Source organism: Heterocephalus glaber, unplaced genomic scaffold (assembly GCF_053883595.1).
Source record: "Heterocephalus glaber isolate CG9 unplaced genomic scaffold, H.glaber_assembly_v1.0 deba00001479, whole genome shotgun sequence".
NCBI lineage: Eukaryota > Metazoa > Chordata > Mammalia > Rodentia > Bathyergidae > Heterocephalus > Heterocephalus glaber.
The window spans coordinates 13,048,944-13,072,517 of NW_028258316.1; the positions used below are offsets into that span (position 1 = coordinate 13,048,944).

A 23,574-nucleotide genomic window follows, 5' to 3' on the forward strand; every position below is an offset into this window, starting at 1 on the left:
GAGTGTTGGGTATTGTGTTTCAGCAACTGAAAAGTGACTAAGATGCCTACTGTGCAGCAGGCACTATGTGCCGGGCACAGTGCTCAGTGGTTCACACACGTCCTTTATTCTTATAGTAACCTAATCAAGCTGTCATGATTGTTCCCAAGGAATGGATCCATGAGTAGGCTTCCCTACCAATTCCCCCAGAGATTATATGAACAGGAAGCTGTCTGGTCTTCTCATCAGCCCTGTTTCCCACAGGGAAACAGGGAGCCTGTTATCTTTCTGTGGCCCTCAGCTGGGTGGTTGGCTGTTGTCATCTGTCTGGGAGGATTACAACGCCAGTAGCTGAGGTGTGAGTGACAGAAAAGAGGGCCGAGCTGAACTCTGTCTTTCAGGCTTGAAAGGATCTTGCACTGTTTTGGTACACTCACAGTTGGCAGGCAGGATGGTGTTCAGAATCTGAGAGTGCTATTGTTTGGATCTGAAATGTCCCCTAGAGGCCCATGTGTGAAAGGCTTGGTCCCCAGCCTGTGGATCTGTGAGTCAGATGAGGCATTGTATGGAGGTGAAACGAAATGCATGAAACAAACTTTATTTCAGAGAGGTTAGAAGTTCCGCTGGTGCCCAAGATGAAGTCTGGGGACCGCAGGGAACTGTGTGTGGAGGTGGGGCAGAAAGAGAAGAGGGAGAAGAAGAGGAGAAGGTACAGAAGACAGAGACTCTGCCCTCAGGTCTGTGGCCATTGCCCTAGGTGCTATAGATTGGCTAGTTTAGAGAAAACAGGTGAGAAGGCGTGTCAGATTTTCACTGCTATTGCAAATGCCTGAGAAAGTCAATTTGAGGGCAAAGGTTTACTTTGGCTCAGTCCATAGTCAGCCGGTTCCATTGCTGCGAGTGTGAAGTGAGGCAGAACATCATGTTAGAAGGGAATGGGGGAGCAGTGCTGCTCACCTCATGGTGGCCAGGAAGCAGAGGGTGAGAGGCAAAGAGTCAGAGGAAAGCATGGAGCAGATTTAGTCCTCAAGGTCACATTGCCAGTGACCTACACCTTCCAACTAGGGCACTCCTCCTCATGGCCTATATAACCACCTCTTTATGCCTCTCTTAGTCCAATCAGGTTGGCAATCAAGACTAACCATCACAGGAAGGGAGTTTAGTTATAGGACTCTGGTATTGACCATTAGGTTTTATGATCAGTGGCTGTGGGATATGTTTGCATTGGGTCAGTGAGATGAGCATCATGCAGGTTGTATTATAGCCAACCCCTCGGGAAGGGAAGGTTTTAACCAGGTCAAAAGTGACTGGGTACAACTGAGTTCCAAATGACTCACCTCAGACCTAAAAACTGATGCCAAGACAGCAACTATATTAAAGAAATTTATGACATCTTTCTTGAGGTGTGAACCACAACTATTTGCAGCATATGCTTATTTTCCCCACAGGTCCATTCATCTGACCATCCACATATCAATCCATTTAGTTTAGAATTGAAAGCACAATCTTTGGAGATACAGTAGATCAACCTGGCTTCAATTCTGGGCTTGCCACTAATTAGCAATGGAATTCTATTTCTTTACCTGCAAAATGGAGACACATATGTAAGACATCTGCCACATAGTGGTCCATAGATAGTTAAGTCCTGCATATTATTTTCATTACAGTAAGTTCCTGACTTATGAACAAGTTCCATTCTTGGAAAATTGTTTGTAAAATGGATTCATTCATAAGCTGAGAAAGTGAGTCTTGTACAGTATGCCTGTGAAAGCTCACAACTCAAATGTTCCTAAGTTAGGGACTTACTTTATATTATAAAGATACAGTATATTCATTTTAAATCCCTTCATGCCCAAAATGCTATCTTTCTGTATGATCTTGTTCTAAAACTGAGATGGTATATTCCCTATCTATTGCTGTGTAACAAACTTCCCCAGCACTTAGCAGCTTAAAATGGCAACATTTACTATCTCCCGCAGTTTCTGAGTGTTAGGAATCTCAGGGGCTCAGTGAATGGTTCTACTTTAGTATCTCTCTGGAGGCTGCAGTTGAGCTGTTGAGCAAGGCCACTGCCTCTGAAGCCTTGAGTTTGTCTAAGGCTTTTATTCCTTACATACAGGTCACTTCCCAGGCATTCCCAAAGCACGTTGGGGGAGAGGGAGAGATAAGAGAGGAGGAAGAAGAGGGAGAGGAAGAGGAGGAGGAGAAAGAGGAGGAGGAGGTGAAGGAGCAGGAGAAGGAAGCCATAGACCAAGATAGAAGTAGCTAGTCTTTTTATAAGACATTCTAATTCTGGACATAACATCCCATCACTTGTGGCATATGCTGTTGGTCACATGGACCAAGCCTGTGAAATGTAGGACAGGACACACAAGATCATGAATTCCAGGAGTCAGGGATCATTGGAGGCTACTGACCATAGATGTGCAGGTGGAGGAGAAGGTGGGAAGAAGAGAAAGTCTCTACCCTGAAGCCTTCTGTCTGGTGGAGGTGGCAGGCACGTGAACTTAAATGCCTTGCAGGTGGTGGCTGTACTTAGGTGTCACCAGAGTGCAGAGGGAACCCTAGAGGGGAATGTATTACTCTGCCATGGACATCAGGAGGCTTCTGGTATCCACAGGTGTCCACAGCCTCCTTAGTTAAAGGCTGAACTAATGATACTCAATATTTGATTGGCTTCTTTTTTAGTTGAAATTGCTCATTGGGTTGATTTCCTTGGACACTAAAACTAATAACCTGCATATGAAAGAGCAATTTACTGTTTACAAAATACTTTCCTATGCATTCCCTGAGTCCACAGAGCAGCCCTGGGGGGCAGGAAGATTTTATTGCTGCTGTTTTCCTCAGGTCTATATGAGCTGCTGGAACAACCTGCTAAGGTCCCTAGGGTGGAATGTGGTGGGTTGGAGTCTGATCCAGTGTCTCCTTTGTCCAAGCTTGGAACTTTGGCCACCACATCCTCCCTGTGTTTCCTTGCAGGACTTTGGCCCTCATTTTAGAGCCACCAGTTTGGATCATTTTCCCCGTTGATGCCTTTTGCATACACTCGTCCATATCAAAGCATATTTTCCACTTTTATCCCCAGGAATTTGAAAGATTCTCTGTTCATAAAGAAACTTTATGAAGGAAATCATTCACAAAGTACAGCAATGTGAATTGTGCTTTTATCAGCATTCACTGTGAAATTTCATTTTGCAAAATTCCCAGGGGGTGGGGTTTGAACTTGCTCTTTGGGCCATTAGAAGAGAGACCTGAACATCATTCCGTTAAGCACAAATATGCTCACAGGACATTTAATGGTTCCAGTTCATGTCTGAGACTATTTCGCAAGTGTGGTTTTAGTCTTTTGGGGAAAGAGGGAGAAAGATTGGGTCCACCCAGGTGTATGTTCTGAGAAAGGGATTTCCTTTGTGACAAACATAGTAGTGTATAGGGTAAGGGTTGGTTGGGTACAGCAATTTATATGTGACTAATAAATAGAACTATAGCAATAGAACAACCAGGTGAAAACATAGTGTGTAGTGGTGTATTAGTGAGCTTTACATTACTATAATGAAATACCTGAGGCATTCACTTATAAAGATAAAAACTCTGTTTAGTTCATGGTTCTGGAGTTTCAGTCCAACATCTGGCAGCCTCATTGCTGTGGGCCTCTGGTGGGAGCTCCGGATGGCAGTGGTGATCGGTAGCAAATAGCAGAGCAAAGTGTTCTTATCAGGAGCCAGGAAGCCAAGAGGGGCCTCAGAGAGTCCCATAATCCCCTTTGGGGCACACCCTCAGTGACCTAAGGACCCCCCCACACACACACACCAGACTACAACTCTCAAAGATTCTGCCCCTACCCCCACCCCAGGCTGCAAGGCTACAATACATGAACCTTTGCAGGACACTCACTCAAATAATAGCAAATGGCTAAGTTCATGGGCTTTGGAACCAAGCAGACCTGGGTTTGGTTTTGACTCTGCTCTGCTAGCTCTGTGACCTTGAGAAAGTTATTTATTCTCTCAAAGCCTTGGTGTACTCATCTATACATTGGTAGTACTACTTTATCAAAGGACTGTTGTGAGGATTCAGTGAGATAACCCACATAAAGTGTTTAATGCATAGATATAATATGAACGTTTACATAAATACAAACTTTTTTTGGGCGTAGTGGGGATTGAATATAGGACTTTCACTCTGAGTTACATCCTCAGACCGTTTTTTATTTTTTATTTTGAAATAGGGTCTCACTAAGTTGGTAAATTGCCCAGACTGAGCTTGAATTTGTAATCATCCTGCCTCAGCCTTCCAGAGTGCTGGGATTATAGGCACGTGCCATCACACCCGACTCATAAATGCCAACTTGAATGAGGATGATGACAATGTATATTTGAGTAGCTGCTCTTTGTAAGTTCATTCACTCGTTGCTAACAATATGATCAACTAGAGGCTTCAGGGGTCTTCAAATATAAAATCATATGGAAAAGTTGTGCATGTTTGTGTGATTTTCCAGGGAGAGTCTCAAAGGGATTCACGTTCCCAGCAAAGTCCACAGTGTGCTGAAAAGTTGGCGTTAGGGATACAAAGGTGAGTGACCACCTGCTTGTGTCCACCCTCTAAGAGTTCATGCACAGGTGAGCAGGCAGATTTACAGAAAGGACTGTGATGGGTATTGAGACAGAGGCCACAGAGAAAAGGAAGCTGGGGGACAGCTTCAGAGAGTCAGAAGATCCCAGGCAGAAGGAGTTACATAGAGAAACCCAGCTGCAGAACAGGAAAGTGTTGTATCCTTAAAGTATCAAAGTCATCTGACAGTGACTGTGACTCAGCCCAAGGTGTAGGTGGCCCAGCTTGAGGTGGGCAGGAGACAGGGGAATTTGTGAAGCATTTCTCAGGAAAAGCTTGGAGCTCAGCTTCCATCCTGTGGTCTATAGGGAGGCGCTGAGGAGGTGTAAGCAGGAGTGTGACCAGGTTAGAGCTGGAATGAAAAATACAAACCTTCCTGAGCACTGCAGGTCAGATGCTGCGGGGTGGGCTAGGGAGGTGGAGAGGAGGCTGATGTAACTTTGTCCAGGTGAGAGATGAACCGAGGACTAAGGTAGTCGCAGTGGGAATTAAGGAGGGGATTAAAAAATAAATTAGGAGACTTGGGGACTTACTGAGCAGCTGGGTATTGAGGAAGGAGGAGGTGCCAGGGACGAGTCTCAGAATTATGACTCCTAATTTTCCTGTGGGTCTAGGACCCACTGGACAACTGGCTAGAACTGCTAGAGAACTGAGGAAAGTATGTCCAATTGTCCCTTGTCCTGGCAGTTTAGCATTATGGGGGAGGTAAGGATATGCATGGAATGATGTAATGACAAGACAGTACAGGGGAATCTAAACATTGCAGGTGGATGTCAAGGGCTTGGGAAGGAAATCGGCGTGGGCTCACGTGTGTCCACAGTGCTTTGTGTCCCTGTACCTAATGGGTGGTGTTTCATTCTGGTCTTGCTGGACCTCTCTCCTCTTACCACACCCTTAGACTTCAAGCCCTCTGACCTTTGCCTTTCATAGCTCCCACTCCCCTTCTCTCTGGTCCCTTTCTCACAGACAGCTCACCGCCCTTCTCCCCTCCCAGGGCCTGCTGACACTGTGCTCAGATCATAGGGCGTGCCCTACCTGAGCTGGCCTCTATGGAAGCCACGTCTCACTGCTTTCCTCTCTTCCCTGCATCCTAGACACCCTGACCTTCCTTCTGGTTTCCAGGTGCCACGGTCGGTGCTTCCTCTGGGTTTTCACATGTTTGTTTGCAACACTCTTCCTCCCTCGTTTCCTCTTCTTCTAACCTTGGCTCAAGCAGTCCTTGCTCAGGAACAGGACCACCATGGCCCAAGTGGGAGACAGTTGGAAGTGAATGGGGACACTTTAATAGTAACACTGGGAAACAGGCATAAACTGGAACTGTCTGGGGCAAATGGACACGTGGCCATCTGGCAGAGGTGGTCTTCTCAGTCCCTACAGATGCAACCAGGTCCCTCTGTGCACTCGTTGTTCTGAACTTCCTTTCATGGCCCTTAGCATGATTTATTGAGCGACTTTTTGATTCAGCTCTTTCTCTTAGATATGTTTCCATTGTGTTTTTGGCACCTGAGACACCTTGTGTAATAGTGAGTACTTAGTCAACATTTAATGAGTAAACAAATTAATAATTGAACTCTGATTTGTGCTGTTCTGTGCCATGTACAAAGCATTTTCATGTCTGTATCTTGGATGGCTCTCATCACTGTCTTGCAGTTTTCTTCATTTTTACCTGTTTAAGGATATAGAGGTTTAAGTAAGTAGTTTGTCACTCATAGTTTGTGAGTGACGGAGGCACATTGAGAACCAAAAGACCTGACTGTAAATCCAGTGCTTTTTTCAAAAGAATCTGAAGAAGAGAAAAAGAAAGATAATGCCCAGATTCAGAACCCAGGTAACTGGGAGGCTAATGCCGACCCCGAGCAAGATGGGGAGATGGTCTAAGGACCATAGGCCAGCGTCCCATTGCTCTACGAAAATCCGAGCAGCTTTCCAAGCTACAGAGCTTGGAGGAGAGCCACATATAGCCCTTTAGCCTCAGGAAGCTTGAGCAGTTTTTTGTTTTCTTTTTAATGTGGTAACAGAGATATGATATAAAATTTACCACTTTAAAGATACAGTTCAGTGGCACTCAGAACATTCATATTATTATACAACATCGCTGCCATCCATCTCCAGAACCTTTCCATCTTTCCAGGCAGAAACTCTGTACCTGCTAGACACTAGCTCTACACTTTTTTTGCCCTTAGCCCCTGGCAACCACCATTGTATTTCTGTCTCTGTGAATTTGACAACTTTAGTTACCTTATGCAAATGGAACTAGACAATATTTGACCTTTTATGCCTGGCTTATTTCATTTTGCATAATGTATTCCCAGCTCATCTATGTTGTAACGTGTCAGAATTTCCTTGCATTTTAAGGCTGAATAATATTCCATTTTATGTATACACCACATTGTGTTTATTCCTTCGTCTGTTGATAAGCATAGGCTAGTTCCACTTTTTGGCTATTATGACTAATGCTGCTGTGAATATGGGTGTAGAAATATCTGTTCCCATCCGTGCTTTCATGATTTTGAGTATACACTTAGAAGTGAAATTGTCATATTATCTGATAATTTTGTTTTCCACAGCAGCTGTCTATATTCCCAGTACACAAGGGTTCCAGTTTCTCTATATCCTTGTCAATACTTGTCAGTGCCTGTGGGTTTTTGGTTTTGATAATTGTTATCCTAATGGACATGAAGTAGAGTCTAGTGATTTTGTTTGCACTTTCCTAATGGTTAGTGATATTATCTAAATTATTAGCATCTTTTTATATGTTCATTGGCTATTAGTATATCATGTTTGGAGAAATGTCTCTGTGATTTTTGCCCGTTTTTTAATTACATTTTTTTTTTTTTTTTGGTACTGGGGATCAAACTTGGGTCCTTGCGCTTGCACAACAGGCGGCGAAACCACTGAACTAAATCCCCAGCCCCAACTGATTATATATTTTGTTCCTGAGTTGTAGAAGTCTTTAAACAGATTTTGAATATTAATCCCTTGTAATTTTCAATATTTACTTGCATTTCATAGTTTTCTTTTCACTCTGTCCATACTCAGTTGGGTCCTTTTGATAAAAATTTTTTAATTTTGATGTTTAATTGATCTGTTGTTGCCTTTGGTTTCAAATCTAAGAAATCACTACAAAATCTAATGCAATGAAGCTTTCCCCCATTTTTCTCCTAATGGGTTTTAATAGTAGTTTTAGCCCTTATTTCGATCCATTTTGACGTAAATTTTGTATATGGTATAAAGAATCAAATTCATTCTTTTCACATGTAAATATTCAGTTTTCCCAGCACCAGTTGGTAAAAAGACTGCCCTTTCTGCATGCACTGACTTGTCACCCTTGTCGACATTTATGCTAGGGCTTATTTCTGAACTATCCTGTTCCATTGGTCTTTATACTGATACCACACTTACTTTTTATATTGTATTTTTATTTATTTATTTTTGAGACAGAGTCTCATTCAGTTACCTATGTGGGCCTTGCACTCATATTCCTCCTACTTTAGCTTCAGCCTTAGATTACAGACTCTCAACACCACGCCTGGCTTATTATTTGTTATTTTTAGAGCTCTCTCGCATTCACGGTAACATTGAGTAGGAGATGCAGTGATTGTCCATATATGTCTTGCTTAGCCCCTCTTCCTATATCCTTTCCCAACATCAGAATCCTGCATCAGAGTGGTACATCTATTATAACTGGTGAACCTACATTCATACTCCATGATTACCCAAAGTAATGGCTTCTCTCTTGGTGTTTTATGTTCTATGAGTTTTGCACAATGTATATTACATTATCAGAGTAGTTTCACTGCCCTGAGAATCATTTGTGCCCTGCCCATTAATCCCTTTCTCCCTTCCACACTCTGGCATCCACTTATCTTTTTACTGGACTTCTTATGGACTGTCCCCATAGTTTTGCCTTTCCCAGAATGTTATAGAGTTGGAATCATACAGTATGTAGCCTTTTCTAATTGGCTTCTTCCATTTAGTAACATATATTTATGGTCCCTCCATGTCTATTTGTAGCTTGACAGCTTATTTCTCTTTAGCACTAAATAATATTTTATTGTCTGTCTGTACCACATTTTATCCAGTCATCACTCACTAAACACCATCTCAGCTGCTTCCAAGTTTTGGCAATTACAAATACAGCTGCTGTAAGCATTCATGTTCAGGGTTTTGTGTGGACATGTTTTCAACTCATTTGAATAAATACCATGGAGTAGAATTGCTGGATCATCTGGTAAGAGTATGTTTAGTTTTGTAAGAAACTGCCAAACTATCTTCCAAAATGGCAGTGTCATTTTTCATTCCTACCAGAAATGAGTAAGTTCGTGTTGCTTCACATCCTTGTTGGTATTTGATGTTGCCAATGTTTTGAATTTTTACCAGTTTAATAGGTATCAGATACATAGTGATATCTCATTGTTGTATAAAAAGGTAGCTTTGTTTTTAGTTTTGACATCAAGAAATATGAGATCTCCAACTTTGTTCTTTTTCAAAAAATGTTTCAGTATTTGGGTTTCCTTCAAATTCCATGTGAATTTTGAAGTTATTTTTCTATTTCTCCCCTCTAAAAGTCATGGAAATTTTGGTATCTGCAGATCACTTCAGGTGGTGTTGACATCTTAAACAATACTACATCTTTCAGTCTATGGACGTGGAATGTCCCATAGTGAAAACATTTGTTGTGCCTTCATTAGTCTTTCAGGAATATTTTGTTGGTTTCAATGTATAAGTCTTTCATCTCCTTAGGTAAGTGAGTTTGTAAGTATTTTATTATTTTTGATGTTATTGTGACTAGAATTGTTTTCTGAATTTCCTTTTTGGAATTGTTCATTGTCACTGATTTTTATGTGTTGATTTGTTATCCTGCAACTTTTCTGACCTCATCTATTATTTTTAACAGTTTTGTGTGGAATATTTAGGAGTTTCTACATATGAGATCAGGTCCTCTATAAACAAAGATAATTTTTACTTCTTCCTTTCTTTTTCTTTCTTTTGCCTATTGGTGTAGCTAGAACTGCTAATACTACATTGACCTGAAGTGGTGAAAGTTGGCATCCTTCTCTTATTCCTGATCTTAAGAAGTAAATCTTTCAGTCTTCTACCATTGAGTGTGATGTTACTTGTATATGCAAACAGTTTTTAAAGGAGCTTGAAAGGAGGTAGGATTATGAATTCCTGGGATGTGTTTAAAATTGTGTGCCTCTGTCTTCCCATCCCCTGGCACAGTGTCTGGCACATACTGAATAAATGGATAAATGTTAAAGAAAGGTCGTTTCTCGAAACTTAGTGAACTATTGGTACTTCTGAGTGGTAGGTTGATTTGGTGTTCATGAGGGTGGAAAGCATTGAAGGGGAGTTAGTAGGGTGATGATATGTCTTCATTTTGTCCACTGATGAGTAGGGGTTGGACACTCATGGGCAACAAGGGCACTTTGATCTTAATACACTTTACTTGGATAATCCTGGGTTTTAGTGACATGGTTCTGTGGTTATCTTTCCCTTCTCAGTGTCAGCACATAACAGCTGGAGCAAAATAACATATGTTGTATCTCTTGTATTTATGACTACTAAATAAATAACTTACAGCCCATTGGATGCAAAGAAACTGAGTGAAATGCTATAAATTATAGATGGAAGTTGTTAATGCTAATAGTGTGTGTAACATATGCCTTACTTTGGCACTGCTTTGAAATAATGCAACTGATTTAAAAGGCTGGAGTCTGTTTGCCTCCTGTTTAATTTGGAATGGTTGGAAACCATGGAGTCACCACTATTTCATTAGTCATGCCATGTTCTTTCATTGGAATGTATCCCCTCAAGTTGGAGTAGATAAAAATTCTGATTAACTGTAGTCTAAGAATGGGAAAATCAAATGATTTTATTTAATGCATTTGGGACTTCTCTTCATTTGGACTTTTTAACAAGCGAGTTTTAAATATGAACTAGTGTGTCCTCACTTTTCCCCTTTTACAAGGCCATCTGGGTGACAGATTTTAAAAATGTATTCTGTAAATGCAGAACTTGTTAATAACTTCGAGAGGTGGCAGGATGTAGTAGAAATAACAGACGTTTTGTCTCAGCGAGATATTTTTTGGCTGCAAATAATCCAAACCATATAGATTGCACAAAGGGATTTTAGAATATTGAAACATGTCTTCAGGATACAGGCCATTCTGTAGGACCCAAGGCAGGAGGGGCAGCCAGGCTCACAAGGGCCTGCGCCTAGGACCTGGAAGCCCCAGAACTGAGGTCACTGCATCTGTGCTTCCAGACTGCATGGTCTCATTGCCTCTTTTCTCTCCACATTTTCTCCTTTCTTCTCTCTCAGCAGACTGGTTACCTTTGTTTCTTTCTGTGCACAGCCAGACAGAGCTGCCCAGCTCTGCCTTTTTATTGCTCCTTGTTCAAGGGCCAATGGAGGCCGCCAGGCATCTCTGATCTCTAAATTCCTGGAAGTCAGAATCTGATTACCTCATCTTGAATCAGAGGACCACTCTAGGCCTGTTCATTTATTAATTCAGAAGTTCTCTACTGAGTTCCAGGAACTGTTTTAGGTCTTGGAAATATATCTTGTCCAGGGTGGGGGTGGGAAGACAGAGAGAAACAAGAGGAAAAGAAGAGAGGAAAGACGAGAGGAAAGAGTGGCTTTGAAAGTTTATTCTTTGGGGGCTGGGTTGAGGATTGCAATTTTCAGAGAAAGTGAATTTAGAAAGGCCTAGATTCAGATCTTGATTCTTCCCCTTATCAGCTCCGTATGACCCAGGGCATCAAATTACCTCTCCCAGCCTTGAGTTTTTAATCAGTAAAATAATCCTTTATAGGGTAGGTGTGAGGATTAAAGTGAAATGGTGCTTGGAAAGCCAGTAGCATATATAGTGTCTGCCACATGGAATCAGAACACTGATACTCTGAGCATGTTATAAACGTGTCTAAATCTGTTTCTTCATCTATAAAATGGGAAAGGGTATCATCTACCTCTTATGCTTGTTTTGAGGATTAAATCATGTGATGCATGTCGGGTGTTAGGGATTTGTACATAAAGGACACCTGGTGTGATCACTGATCTTCTTCTTATTAATCACTTTTCCCCCCTGCTTTTTCTAGTTCCCATTTGGCCGACGCTTGCCTTGTGACATCTACTGGCATGGAGTTTCATTTCACGACAATGACATATTCTCTGGTCAAGTGAACAAGTTTCCAGGTATCTGCTGTTATTGTTAGCATTTGCAAGCATTTCTAGGGACGAGTCTCAGTACACTCTTCTGCAAAAACATGACAGTGTTTTAAGATCACACTTGAGGACTCCTAATTGGCCATCACAGCCTGAGTTCTGCTGTACTGCTGTTACCTGGGGAGGGAAGTTAACAGGAGATAATCAGGATTTAAAGCACTAATGGTTTAAAGATGGATGGCTCTCAAAGACTTAAAGACAGACTTTCTTAGTCTAATTCTGCTGGTGGAAGAATGTGATTTTCACTTGCTGGGTTACAGATGTGGTATGGGGGGGTCTAATGAGAAGACTGTCTTCTCAAAATGAAATAATAGAACATTTCTCATGCTGGAAATCAAAGTACTAAAATTGAAGGAATAAATCACAGAAATGAGATAATAGCTTTTCCCTTTTGTGAAGTATCATAGTTGGAGGTACCATTTTTAAAACCAAATGCACCAGTCACTGTACTATTATATATGTATTTTACTGTAGGCAGCCCCTGCCTTCTACCTAGTAACATCGTCTCCATGAGACTTTCCCCTACAAAGAGAACTCAGCATCACAATACTGTTAAAAAGCACCTGCACATTAAGATACCCCTCCCCACCCAGCACCTTCATACACGTTTAACAAAATACTAACAATCTTTCTATAGTTCCTCCCAAACCTTAATCATGTTTATCATTTTTACATGATTGCAGCATATAATTGCCTAAATATAAGGTATATTCTCTTAATATTATATCATTTTTTATTTGTATTAAATGGAAAATCAACTTACACTTTCTTTTTCTTTTTTTTTTTGGCATCCCATGTGTTTAAGAAAACTACCTCTCCATACGTTATACACCAGCTAGTTTGGCCACATGCACATGGGGGTTTTCAACTTACACACACTTACAAGGTCACTCTCATAGGCCACGCTTTGCTCAGATTCACTTAGAAGGATTCATGGCAGGAAACTAAGTGTCCCCAGCCAGTCAGTGTGAAGCATTTCCCTTCAGTGGAGTATTTCCATGTGTTCTGGGGTCTAGTCTGTAGCCCCTCAAGAAAGATCAGGTGGAAGGAGACAAGATTCACATCTGTCTTGGCTTATATCCCCCACAAAAAGAAGCATCTCTTGAAATTGTTCCACAGCAAGCTTCCAAGGTCCATGCCAGAATTATGTAAATTTACAAGAATCACCGATCTCTGGAAATCCTAGCCCTGTGGCCTCCTACAGGTGTTTTTACAATTTAACAATTAGGGATCATTTTAACTATATGCTGTGTTGTCTAACGAATATGGCTAACATTCTACCTTTATTGCTTTTTAGGGGAACAGAGATAGAAAGTTAACATTAGGTCAAATTTGTCCTCAGGGAAGGAGAAAGGGTTTGTTAGAGAAAAAGACTGACTCTTGCAGACTGGGTTTTTGCATACCAGTGTGATGTTTTTTCTGTCTTGCTGTGCAGAGAAGGGATACTTTTTGATGTTCCTAAAAGCACTTCTTGGGATATTGGGAGAAAATGATTTGGAAGAGAACAATTCTTTGAATGGAACAGAGTTCCTGCGACTTGAATTATCAAAAAGAGGCTTCATCCATATTTTCTCCACTGTCCATGCTGCATCTAATGGCTGAGAGTGGGAAAGGAGTAGTTCTGGGTCTATGTTTGGAAAACACGTTAGAAATATAGACAGAAGTACTCCTGAGGGACTAGCCTTATGAAAGATGATAAAAGAAAATTCATTCCAAAGAAACAAGTTTGCCCCATCCATATTCCACACACCAGTGATTGGAACATGTAATTTTGCACTTTACTAACAGCAGTTAATTAGCTGTAATGACAAAGGTTCTGGAACCTCTAGGCAGAGGAATAGTGCTGCATACTCTCTGCCCTGTGATGGATAACAATCCTCAGCAGCAAAGTAATTCCAAAACTGGCTGTCCTTTGGCTCCAGTTGTGTCCACACTTACCTCTGACTCTTATATATCCCATTATTCTAAAAATGGGTTTCTCATGCATGGCACTCTCTAATAAGTTCCAGTAGATGTGACAGGCAAGCATAGATACTTTATGTGCTGCATAAACTGAGAACTTTTGGATATACACACGGAAAGAATTTGTGATAGCATGTTAATTTTTTTCACTTTCATTAATTTTTGTGGGCAATTTCTTTGTTCAAAATGCATTCTTTGATCTTAATTGATAAATTATGTTTTTTATAAAAAATAATCTGGCTAGGGTAGCTCAATGTGAAGGACCAGGGATTCAGTACTAATCCCTAGTACTGAAAATAAAAGCTGATTTAGATATGTCTTTGGTTTAAGAAAGTCTAAAATGGTCAATTCTCAGCTTACAAACAATAGGTTTTTGCAGAATTTCAAAGTCCGAGATGTATGACAACACCTGCAGGTGGTACCTGAGGGCTGATCACAAGGAAGAGCTTTCTGTCATAGAGGGAAGGGGGCTCATCAAGGAACCTCTGGGGGTAGGCAGCACTGCTCTGGGGATGCAAGGACAAGGAGAATGGCATGCAGGAGAGAGTAAAACACAGAGTAAGTGCTATGCCAGAGGAGGCTTGGAGTACTTGAGAGTTTGGAGCAAGGGTATGCACCTAATCCAAATCTGCTTGGTGGATTAGGCTAGGCAAAGTGAGATACTGGAGAAAAGGATTTGCTTATGAACTGAGCCTCTAGGGATGGAGCAGAGCTGGTGCAAAGACACGTAACACTTTGTGCAGGCTGCTCATTCAGTGAAGAGCAAGTGGTCCATACTGGTTCAGGTAGGTCAAGTGAGTGGGGCAGTGGAGAAATGATAAATAGGGACCTAAGAACAGCATTGTTACAGCCTGGAAGTTACAGGAAGTCACTGAAACATTTTAAAACCAGAGAATGACACAGGCTAGCTTGTGTTGCAGAAAGATCAGTCAGAGGGACATATTGGAGATAGATGGAAAGGCCAAAAGAGGAAACAGATACAGCTGAGAGGCTACTGAGGTATCCAGGCAGAAGATCAACTGATTAATGGTAATGGGATAGGAGAGAGTGAATCCGAGATTATGTATTTGTTGTTTGGTGGTTGTAATGTGTTTTTGTTGAGAATTATTGTTATAAATGCTACTTGGATTGCATAGTACTCCAAATACAGCTCAGTTTGTTTTGTTTTCATTTGCATAGGTAAGTCTATGTGGGCAAGCCTGAGGATCAAACTGTTCAGCTCTTGGTTGACTCCAAGGAGGTGAGGTCTACCAGGGCTAGTGGCCCCAGAGTGTCAGACAGACAGAACTAGGCCTCAGAAGGAGTGGTGGGAGGCAAGCCCTTGGTGTCAGAAGCTCTAGCTTGAGTTAGATGGTTTGCCCAACTAATAGAGGAACTAGCATTATAGGACATCCAGGGGTTAAACCTTACCAAGAAACCTAGGTAGGCAGTTCCCCTCAACAGAGCCTGTGAGTCTGTAGCAGGACCCCGGACCCTGGGCTAAAGTCACAGATAGAAGTCCAGCCTGTTGGGTAGGCTTAGGAGAAACAGGTGAGGTTGGAGAAGAAGGAGCATTGAAGAGAACAAGGCAGAGCCTGAGCTCTGCATTCCTAAAGCAGCCACTCAGATACTTGGAGTAAAAATAGATTATGGAAATTTGGGGTCAGACAATGGAGCCTAAGAAAAAAACATCAAAGCTTTCTTATCCAATTGGAACAAAAAGTTGAGGTCAAACTTTTAGCAGAGAGGAGATGATAGTTAGACCTACATCTTCTATCTCAAGTCAGAATGGGTCCCAGAGCGCAAGGAGAAGCACAGGCAGGGAGGCATCAGGTGTCGCAGCTGCTTAGAGAAGGGAGGTGGGGCATGGAGCCTGAGGGGCTTGGCCCTGGCAGTGACCTCCCTTTCACACATTTCCTCTGGGAGCATGTGCCCTGGCTCTGTTAGGCACCCAGCTACTCTTGTCAGGGTTGTAGTGTGAGAAGATGACACTACAACAGCTGCCTCTAAGCCACTGCAGAGGCAGGGATGCCAGCTGCTTCCACACAGGGTCTAGTGAGGGTCCAGAGACTCTTTCCCTGGCAGCATTGGGTGGAAACACAGCTTAGATATGGAGGAGGCACAAATGTTGATAGTAAGTGGATCGAGGGAGGTCTACACTGTTGCCTCCTGGAGACAGGCATATAGGCCAGGCTGGGGGTGAACCACTGACAGCCTACAGGCAGGAAGTAGAGGGGAAAAGCAGCCTCTTGCCATATGGGTGCTTCTTTTGTTGGCTGCTTTCAGCAGAGAAGTGCCTGGAGACACAAAGGTCAACTTGGAAACAGATCTGTCAGCTGGTGTGGGACCCAGGATGTAGCGGTCACAAGGAGCCATTGCACAACACCTGTCAAAAAGCCACTAAAATGCAGAAATACCACCACACTGGTCCGGAGGCACCATCTACTTGGTATGAGGTGCTCTACATTAGAGTTAGTTTGGAAGGTTTTCAACTTAATACTGTAATTAAATGTTAGTCAAATACAAGTTAAAAGGTTCCAAAGATGTTGCTTATTTCATTTTCAACTACTGTTTTATAATTCAAAAATGCTAATTTTGTGAGTAAATAAAGAAAATAGCTGTAATTTTCCAGATTTATTTCCTGGAATGCTCAGAACAGTGTTCTTAGTGACTTTAAGATTGAGGAGTCCACGTTAGACATGGATTGTTGGAACCTTTGAAGCTCTTCTATTTCTCATTTAATCCTACTGTATATCCTGCCACAAAGGAATTGAGAACCTGGGTGTTGACACCATGAAGCTGCGAACTTTAGATTTATCGCTCTTTTTTTTAACATGTTGAGGGAAGCAAGATGTCGGTTATGAAAACCTTCCTTCTCAGAAGTTCATATGTCTCCTGAGTAAGGGCACTGAGAGACACTTCATTTGTTCTGAATGGGCCCACTTGGAACATGTGATAATTTAGTTACCTGACATGGAAGTCTTTTTACTAAATATAACTTTGCTAAGCAAATTTCTAGTGTCAGTAAGGAACTTTATGTTTAGTCTCTTTCAGGGGGAAAGCTATTTTTAGCCTCCATTTTTAGCAGTGATATTTGCCTTAAGAAATAAGTAGGCTAAAATTCACAATAATTTTCACCCATTTGCTTAAGCCTTACTAAGATATACGCTCAGTTTTTTCTCTTGTCAGAATTACTAATGATGTTAAAAGAAAAAAACTACTGTTCTTTTTAAGTGTTTGTTTTTCTTTGGTACCAGGGATTGAACTCGGGACCATGCGCTTGCAAGGCAGGCGCCAGAACCACTGAGCTAAATCCCCAGTCCTTTTTAAGTGTTTTTTAAGTGAGAAATTTCAATATCTTCTGGGCAAATTAATGACAGCTGATCAGTGTCAATGCCAGTACTTACAATGGATGAATGCCCGTGGATTGCATTTTTCCCCTTAACCTATTAATTGTGATATTATATATCCTTTCCACATCCTGTCCTTCATTCAAGGAGATAGATTTTTATGCTGAAACATGTATATTTTTAAAATTTTATACCTTTAATATTCATGAAAGATTAAAACAAAGCAACTTAATTAAGCTTCTCATAATGTCACCAGAGTCCACTGGGTAATATTCTCTAGGGTACAAGATAGAAGGAATTGTAGAAATATGTGTGCTGGCCCCAAATTAAAGAGCATATTAAATTTTAAGTACAAGATAGAAACACCTCTCTATTCCTTACCCACAGGGATGACAAATAATAGAATAAGAAACTAGGTGAAAACACATCCTTTCAATCTGATGCTTCATTTTTGTGATGAGAAAGAAACCCATCCATCTACTTTCATTAATTTGGTAGACCTTTTCAAACCATGAGTCACTGCTGTGGGGAATAATTCAAACCTGTTTTGTTTTGTTTTTTTTAAATGCTGCCTGAAAAAGTGACTGTGGTGGGTGGGCGTTTCACAAGTCCCAAAGAATAGCTGCTTTATAGCTAGTGGCCCACAGTTGTTCAAACCTCACAGCTTCTCTTCTCCCCAGGCATGACGGAGATGGTACGTAAAACTACTCTGAGCAGAGCAGTAAGAATCATGCAGAATCTCTTTCCTGAGGAGTACAACTTCTACCCTCGCTCATGGATTCTGCCTGACGAGTTCCAGCTCTTTGTTGCTCAGGTAGATGGCACTCTGTCCCCACGACCCTTGAATTATATTATGCTTGTGACTGTGTCTGAGTTCTGTGTGCTGCGAGCTCAGCCAATGGGACCCTAGGAAGCTAAGCCTAAGGGAGCCATTCACCCATATGCAGCAGGTGTTGGCAGCCATTAAGGCAGCTTGCAGAGCTGAATAGGTTAGGTGACAGGTAGGTAGACTGAAAAAGTGGGTCCTGACACAAGGAGACAGGCCAGAGACTAATATTGGAACTGGATCATGGAGTCAGGACACTGGAAGCCTGGGAGATGCAGCCTGAGTAGGTGCTGGACCACAGTGGAATGGGGCCATTTAGGGGATCCTAGAGGCAAGGTCTCCCCCTTTTCCATTGTTATGAAATGTGGATGGCTGGGCTGTGTTGAAAGGCCAGGGAGTAGATGTGACAACCTGAGGGGGAAATCTTTGACATGTTCTACTTTAAATTTGTTCCAGAATCATCTCTCAAATGGCCCACCTGTTCTACCTTGTAGCGATATGTTTGAGCGTGAAATTCTTTGGCGCCTTCACTACTGATTGTGAAATAGAAGCAGTAGGGAAGCAGAACTCAGAATTGCCATTTTGGTAGTCTTTTAACAGATTCATTTAGGACTATTTGGAAACCTTTGGCGAGTTCTGCAGTCCATACCCTGAACTATGGGCTAACTATGCAACAAACGCCTGTGTAATTGTGATATGGCAAATACCTTTCAGTGGTCTTACTATGTTCTGGGCATTATGCCAGAAGCTCTTTTAATATTCACAGCAATATTGTAACATTGGTTTTAGATATAGCATCTCCACTTTATAGATGAGGAGAATGAAGCTTCAAGAAATTAAGTGACATACTCAAGAAGTAAGATTTAAATCTAGAGTTGATTCCAAGACTTAATGGCCATAATAGTCTATTTTAGTGCCTCCGTATTATTTTGATTTTAATATTGGATTATAAAGCTTACAATAAAGTTACAAATTTGTGTTACTGAGCACAAAACATCTTGAAGTGATAGTTTAAAAAAAGTGCTCTGTGAGGTGGTGGTCACGTGGGTCTGTACACATTGTTAAAAGTACATCAAACTATTAACTTGGATGCATTCTATCATATGCAAATTATACAATAAAGTTAATTTAAAAATAACTACCAGCTGTTCCCTATACTCACTCCAGTTTCCCTGTCCTGTGACTGCTCACCCTGTTGTAGCCATGTGGAGCACCTTTCCTCCCCATGTCTACAACTATCTATGTCTAACTTTTATGCAAGGACAAGTTAAGATGAGATCCAGCTGTCTTCAAAATCTAGTAAGTGACAAGAGCACATCCATCAGCCTTTCCTAAAGTCCCTTTGGGTCCCTTTGCAGTCAACTCCCTTAATCTCCTCTCCTGGGAACCCACAGGTCTGTTTTTTCTTTTAAATTAGTTTGGGTTGATCAAGAAATTCATATAAATGGAACCATATCATAGCTATGCTTCTGAATCTTTTTTTCCCCCTTAGGATTGTGTTTTTGAGATTAAATCTGTGTTTGTATGTATGTATCTGTAGTTTGTAATTTTTTTTGCTGAATAGTATTCCATTGTGTGAATACACCACAGTTTGTTCATCCTTTCAGCAATTGATGGGCATCTGGGTTATTTCCAGTTTGTGGTGTTATAAATAAAGTTGCCATGATTGTTCATATGCAAGTCATTTTGGGCTGGGTGTGGTGGTGCACACCTGTTGTCCCAGCAGTCAGGAGGCTGAGGCAGGAAGATTATCATGAGTTTGATGCCAGCCTGGGTTACATACTGAGTTCAAGGCCAGCCGGGACTATATAGCGAGATACTGTCTTTAAAAAAGGCATTTTTAAAGATGTGTTTATGTTTTCTCTCTTGGGAAATACTTTGAGTGGAATTTTTTGATCACATGATATGTGTATGTTTAACTTTATAAAATTGCTAAGCTTCATATAAGAAATTCCAAAGTCATTGTACATCTTAGAGACAATGTATAAGAGTTATAGTTGTTCCATATCAGTGCCAGTACTTGATATTGTTAGTCTTTTTAACTGTAGAAATTCTGGTAGATGTATACTTACATTGCTTTGTGGTTTTAACTTATACATCTCTGATGGCTAGATAGTAACTTTTTGTATACTTTTTGAGCATTTAAATATGTTCTCTTGTTAGATATATATTCAAAATTTTTGCTCACCCTTACTGTCATTTTATTTTGAAGTCATAGGTTCTTTATGTGTTCTAGATTTGTCTTTTATATGTGTATTCTTATTACATACACATTATTTAAATATTTGAAGTTATGAATTAGTGTTTTACAAGATTTAGCTATCTTGCGGCTTTCAAGGAATTAGTCCTTCTATATCTAGGTTGTCTGGTTTATTGACATGGAATTAAAAATAGTCCTATAGCTGGGGATTTAGCTCAGTGGTTCTGCCACCTGCCTTGCAAGCTCAAGGATACGAGTTTGATCCCTGGTACCAAAAAAAAATAGTCCTATTGCTAATATTGTCTGTCTCCTTTTCCCTCTCAGGGGATTGAACCTAGGAGGTGCTGGGCTACAACCCCAGATCTCTTTATTTTTTTATTTTTGAGCACAGGTCTTGCTAATAAGTTGCTTAGGCTGGCCTCAAACTTGGAATCCCTTTGCCATAGCCTCCCAAGTAGTTGAGATTACAGGCATGTACCACCGTGTCTGGCTTACTCTTTCATTTTTTTAAATGATCAATCTAGCTAAAGGTTTATCAAAATTATTGATCTTTTCCAAAAAACCTACTTATGATTTTATTGTTTGTCTAATTTATGTATCATAGATTTCTCCTTATTAAAATTTCCTTCTTTCACTTCATCTCCATTTAATTTGCTCTTCTTTCTCAAAAAGCATGAACCAAAGATCATTAATTTTCAAACCCTGAAGCAAATAAATTTTCCTCTAAACATTGTTTTTTAATGCATCTCAGAAATTTTTATATATGAAATTTTCAGTTCCTATTTCCCTTGGGATTTCTCTTTTGCCCACAGATAATTCAGAAATGTGTTGTTTAATTTTTACAATAATCTGAAATTGTCCAATGATTTTTATTGATTTCTAATTCAATTTTGTTAACAAAAGAAGTAATATTGTTTATTAATCTCAATCCCTTAAATATATATGTGTACATACATATACTATATATAGTATTTGTGAATATATTTTATGTACACTTAAAATAATTTGTATTCTAGAATTATTGGTCCTATAAATGCCCGTTAGGCTGTATTAGCATTTGCACAGGATAGCCCTTACCATTCTTTTATTTTCAACCAATCTGCAGCTTTAAGGAATACTTCTTGTTGACAGCATGTACTTAGGTCATTGTCTTTTAGGCACTGTGACGATCAGTGCCTTTATATTAGTATGTGCAGTCCATTTACACTTAAGTGGTGGATTCACATTTACAATTTTCTATTTCATTTCTATTTATCTTGTTTGGATTAGTTGAAAATTTTTTTTTTTTTGGTACCAGGGATTGAACTCAGGACCTTGTGCTTGCAAGGCAGGCGCAGTGCCACTGAGCTAAATCCCCAGCCCTGGTTTAGTCGAATATTTTAACCTTTTCTCTTGTCTTCTTTTTAGGTTTATTAGCTGTACCTATTTTTAAAATGTTCTTTGGTTTTGTCCTCATCCTAGAACCCAGGGTTTAGAGTACATCTTTAACTTGCCACATTTACTTTTAAATGTTACGTATTTGAAAAATAAAATTTCAAAATATAAACATTTCACAACAGTATACCTCTATTCCCACCCCATCCCATGTTCTTTTTCATCATATATTTTACTTCTAACTGCAGAATACTGTACTTTCAAAATTTTTTATGCCTTGAAAAGCTGATTATCTTAAAAAAACTGAAGAGCAAGTATATTTGTCTTTTCCACTCACCTGATATTTACAATTTCCGGTACTATCCATTCTTTTGTATAGCTCTAGGATTCCATCTGGTATCATTTTCCTTTATTTTTAAGGATTTCTGCTAACATATTTTGTTTTTTGTAGTACAGGTCTGCTGGTGACAAATTCTTTCAGCTTTCATTTGTCTGGAAATGTCTTTATTTTGCCTTCAACTTTTAAAATGTTTTGAAATAATTTTAGACTTATAAACACAAAAGTTATAAAAATAGTTTGTTCCCTTATAATACCCTTCCTACTGTTACCCTTTATATAATTAGTGAAACAGGGACATTAACATTAACACATTAAATTATGTGTGCATTAAATAATCTGTGCATTTTATTTAGATTTTGCCTTTTGTCCTATTGATGTCCTTTTCTGCTACAGGATCCACTCTGTGACCTCTGCTTGCCTTTAGCAGTCTCTTCTCCTTAGTCTCCTAAGCTGTTACAGCTCCTCAGTCTGTCCTTATCTCTTGTGACCTTGACTCTTTTGAAGACTACTGCCAGTTATTATCTTTTGAAAAGGATGATATTCAATTTGTTTCCATCTGATTTTTTCTCATCATTAGGTTTAGAATACACAGTTTGGGCAAGAATATTACAAAAGTGATGTGACCTTCTCAATGCAGCATATCAGGAGGTAGATGATGTCAATGTCATACTCCTGGTGGTATTAACATGGTCACTTAGTTAAGGTAATGTCTATTATAAAGTTAGTCATATTTTTTATCTTTTAAATCACTAAGTGTTGTGTGGGGAGATATTTTTAGACTATACAAATTGCCCATCTTGTATCTTTTTGTTTGTTTGTTTGTTTGTTTGTTTTTGAGACAGGGTCTTGCTATGTAGTTCAGGCTGGTCTTGAACTCACTGTGTAGCCCAGGCTGGCCTCAAAGGTATGGTGATCCTCCCGCCTCAGCCTGTCAAGTATTGGGATTACAGGTGTGTTCCACCACACCCAGCTCATCTTGTATCTTTAAGAGACAGCTTTATTGAGATACAACTGCCATAAAATAAACTGCTTATTTAAAATAAGCAATTTGATAGATTTTTTTGTAGTACTGGGGAATGAACCCAGGGCCTTTAAATACATGTACTCATCATCAAAATCAAGTTAATGAACATATCCCTTCACCCTATTTCCTCATATTTCTTTGTAATCCTTCTCCCCTTTCATACCTGATGCTGGACATTTGAGTTGATTTCAATTCCTGGATATTACATATAGAAATACTTTGAACATCTGCACAGAGAGGAAGTCCTTGTATGTACATGTTTTCATATCTTTTGGATAAATGCTTAGGAATGGAATGGCTACGTCATAGAATAGCTGTATATTTAACTTGCAAGAAAGTGTCCGTTGATTTCCAAAGTGGTTTTGCTATTTTATATTTCCATCCGCAATCTATGAACATTCTTATTCCTCTGCATCTCTGCCAACACTGAGTAGAGGAAAGTCTTTTAAATTTTAGCCATTCAGGCCAGGTGTGGTGGTGCATGCCTGTAATCTTAGTACTCTGGAGGCTGAGGCAGGAGGATCACCATGAGTTTGAGGCCAGCCCAGAATACATAGTGAGTTCAAGGCCAGCCTGAACCATATAACGAGACCCTGCCTCAAAACAAAAACAAAAACAAAAACCCAAAAAACAAAAGCCAAAAAACCCCTCAAACCATAAATTTTAGCGATTCAGATATATAGTAGTCTATTATTGGATGCATT

General features: G+C 40.3%; 1 protein-coding gene across 3 annotated transcripts in view; it reads left to right on the forward strand.

Annotated features, from left to right (window-relative positions):
• The window catches only part of Ttll11 (tubulin tyrosine ligase like 11), a 255,941-nt gene that overhangs the window by 38,485 nt on the left and 193,882 nt on the right, over nt 1–23,574 (forward strand). Inside the window, exons 2-3 of one of the 3 annotated variants that reach the window (XM_013073559.3) lie at nt 11,689–11,785; nt 17,787–17,920. The exons of 1 other annotated variant lie outside the window; for it this stretch is intronic. In XM_013073559.3, the coding sequence (XP_012929013.3) occupies nt 11,689–11,785; nt 17,787–17,920 (231 nt within the window). Of the gene's footprint in view, nt 1–11,688; nt 11,786–12,528; nt 16,206–17,786; nt 17,921–23,574 lie in introns of those variants that run through there. One more of the 3 variants, XM_087183233.1, reaches the window with a different exon arrangement.